The sequence below is a fragment of the Colobus angolensis genome, unplaced genomic scaffold (assembly GCF_000951035.1).
Source record: "Colobus angolensis palliatus isolate OR3802 unplaced genomic scaffold, Cang.pa_1.0 Scaffold28, whole genome shotgun sequence".
NCBI lineage: Eukaryota > Metazoa > Chordata > Mammalia > Primates > Cercopithecidae > Colobus > Colobus angolensis.
In genome coordinates, this window is record NW_012116043.1 from 7,924,963 (window position 1) to 7,927,957 (window position 2,995).

Below are 2,995 nucleotides of genomic sequence, written 5' to 3' on the forward strand. Positions count from 1 at the left end.
TACATTACCCTTTCCATTAAAAAAAGACTGAAAATCTGGGGCTGAAGTAGAACACCCATGACATGCCAGTTGGAGCTAGGAATGTAGCTTTGTGTCAGCAGGAGACCAAGCGTGAGTGGTGGTTCTGGCTTGCTAAGTGGATACTTGAGCTTTCGTTCCCATGTATGAGCTTCCTAGGTTCATAAAAAGGACAGATCAAAGAAGTCTGCCCATAGTATGTTTATTTTTCAGAGTAGTCTAACATATGTTTCTCAAGAATGGTCTGCAAATCTCTTGCATCAGAATCATCAGAGAAATTTGCTTAAATAGAGATTAAAAGGATATATGTCAGATTTACTGATTCAAAATCTCTGGTAGTTGGGAACCCAGGAATCTTCATTTTAAAACTTAAACCAAGTGGTTCTTACGCTCAACAAAGTGTGCAGGAATTGGCCCCGTGATCTTGGCTTTTTAAATCACACCATGCCTCAATTTCTCCCTTCTGCACAAGAAAACAAGAGTTCGCGGATATCTTGCGAGTTAGTACTCCTCTGCCTAGCTGGATTCAGAAACATAGCCGCTAAGAGGTGACTCGGGGCTCCCCTGAGCTCCCCTCATTCCTGGTGAATTGTAAATTCAATCAGAGAAGAGAGAGAGGAAGAGATTTCCGATACTTAAAGACTACCCTCTGGATCCTAGAGATTTTGCCCGTACAACTGTGCATCAGATTTCAGGGCGCGTTCGGCTAATAATGTTTCCGGCCAGCCGCCGTCGTTCGTCTAGTGACGCAACAAGGCGTACTCTCTGGCCCTTGTCACTCGACTACCAAGATGGCTGCCCCCAAGAGCTGCGCTCTATGGAGCTATTGCGGCCGTGGGTGGTCGCTGGCAATGCGGGGCGGCCAGCTCCTCGGGCTTCGTAGCTCTTGGCCGGGGACCCCACTAAGTGCTCGGCTCTTGTCCCAAGAGAAGCGGGCAACGGAAACGCACTTCGGGTTTGAGACTGTGCCGGAAGAGGAGAAGGGGGGCAAAGGTGAAAGGGGCGAGAGGGCGGATGGAGGGATCTGACCGTCCACGGTCTGGTTTCTTCTGGCCAGTTAGGGTTGATTTAACATCCAGTTAGTTCCAGTGTTGTTGTCTGTGCAGTTCTGATTTTTTTTTTTTTTCTTGAGACAGAATTTCGCTCTTGTTGCCCAGGCTCGAGTGCAATGGCGCAATTTTGGCTCACTGCACCCTCCGCCTCCCGGGTTCAAGCGATTCTCCTGCCTCAGCCTCCCGAGTAGCTGGGATTGCAGGCGCCCGCCACCACGCCCGGCTAACTTTTTTGTATTCTTACTAGAGATGGGATTTCACCAAGCTGGTCTTGAACTCCTGACCTCAGGTGATTCACCCACCTCGGCCTCCCAAAAATGCTGGGATTACAGGCGAGAGCCACCGCGCCCAGCCAGACGCCCCCTTTTTAAAAGCAGAATAATGATGACTAAATCCCATCAACTGAGCGTTTGTGATGTGCCAGGCAACGTACAGACATTATTTTCAATTCTCATTTTCAACATTCCAGTAGTGGGTATTGTTATTACCATATTACACGTAAGGAAATTGAGACTTAAAGGTTAAGCAAGAAGTTGCCCGGTTGGAACATGTCTAGTAAGTGGCGGAATCAGTATTCAAACCCAGTTTAATCTGAGTCTGAAGTCCACGTTCTTTACCTCTAGAGAAAAATAGGTTTTCTTGTTTTGTTTTGTTTTTGTATTTATTTATTTATATATATATTTATTTTGAGACGGAGTTTCTCTCTTGTTGCCCAGGCTGGAGTGCAATGGCACTGTCTTGGCTCACTGCACCTCAGCCTCCTGGGTTCAAGTGATTCTCCTGCCTCAGCCTCCCAATTAGCTGGGATTACAGGCATGCGCCACCATGTATTTTTAGTAGAGATGGGGTTTCTCCATGTTGGTCAGGCTGGTCTCGAACTCCCGAGCTCAGGTGATCCAGCCGCCTTGGCCTACCAAAGTGCTGGGATTACAGGCATGAGCCACCATCCCCAGCCTGTTAAGAAAGAAAGGAAGGAAGGAAGGAGAGAAACTATCTTCTGTGTGCCTCAGCTTCCAAATTTGCCACGTAGGACTAATAGTAACCCTTCTTCTCCAAGTTCTTGTGAGTATCAGAATACTTGATACATGAAAGCACTTTAAACAGTCCCTGGCACTTAGTAATTGTTCAATAATGTTGAGCAGTTTGTTTTTGTCAGCACTGTGCCACAGGCAGAGGAAAGGAAAAGGAGTGTTTTTAAACTCTACTAGTACTATTTATAATGATGAAGAAATTGGCCCATTTTACAGAGATATAAGGTGAGACTCTGAGAGGTTTCTTTACTGAGTCACCCAGGAAATAAGAGAAAGTGCCCACAGTGGAATTTGCCATCCCCTTAAAGTCTACCCACCTCAACCTTGCTAATACATAGCTCTATTTTAACACTTTGAATGTCAAATTCAAACTATTATTTGTTTCACAGGACTGAATGCCCAGAAAACCAGGACAGTGGTTCATTCATTCCTGTTTGCTCAGTGCTTGATGCACATTAGGAGCTTGATAACTGCTTATGGAATGAAATAAGTGGAGCCAAGTACAATAATACCAACCATTTCATTTTATTTTATTTTTTACTTTTAAGACTAGTCAAGTGCAGTAGCAAGCACTTATTAAGGTCCTGAAACTTTCTAAAATACTTCACATTAATTCTTATAAATAAAACTGTAGGATAAGAACTATTAGCCCAGTTTTTTTTCAAGATGGAGTCTCACTCTGTTGCCCAGGCTGGAGTCCAGTGGTTTGATCTTGGCTCACTGCAACCTCCACCTTCCAGGTTCAAGTGATTCTCCTGTCTCAGCCTCTCAAGTAACTGGGATTATAGGCATCTGCCACTGGGCCCTGCTAATTTTTGTATTTTTAGTAGAGACGGGGTTTCTTCTTTTTTTTTTTTTTTGAGATGGAGTCTTGCTCTGTCGCCCAGGCTGGAG

The 2,995-nt window shown here is 45.1% G+C and overlaps 1 protein-coding gene across 1 annotated transcript in view; it reads left to right on the forward strand.

Annotated features, from left to right (window-relative positions):
* Positions 1 to 774: 774 nt before the first annotated feature.
* Positions 775 to 2,995, forward strand: part of COQ5 (coenzyme Q5 homolog, methyltransferase (S. cerevisiae)) — a 27,664-nt gene continuing 25,443 nt past the window's right edge. Inside the window, exon 1 of the mRNA XM_011948599.1 lies at positions 775 to 1,011. Coding sequence (XP_011803989.1) covers positions 810 to 1,011 — 202 coding nt within the window. The 5' untranslated portion in view covers positions 775 to 809. The remainder of the gene's footprint in view (positions 1,012 to 2,995) is intronic.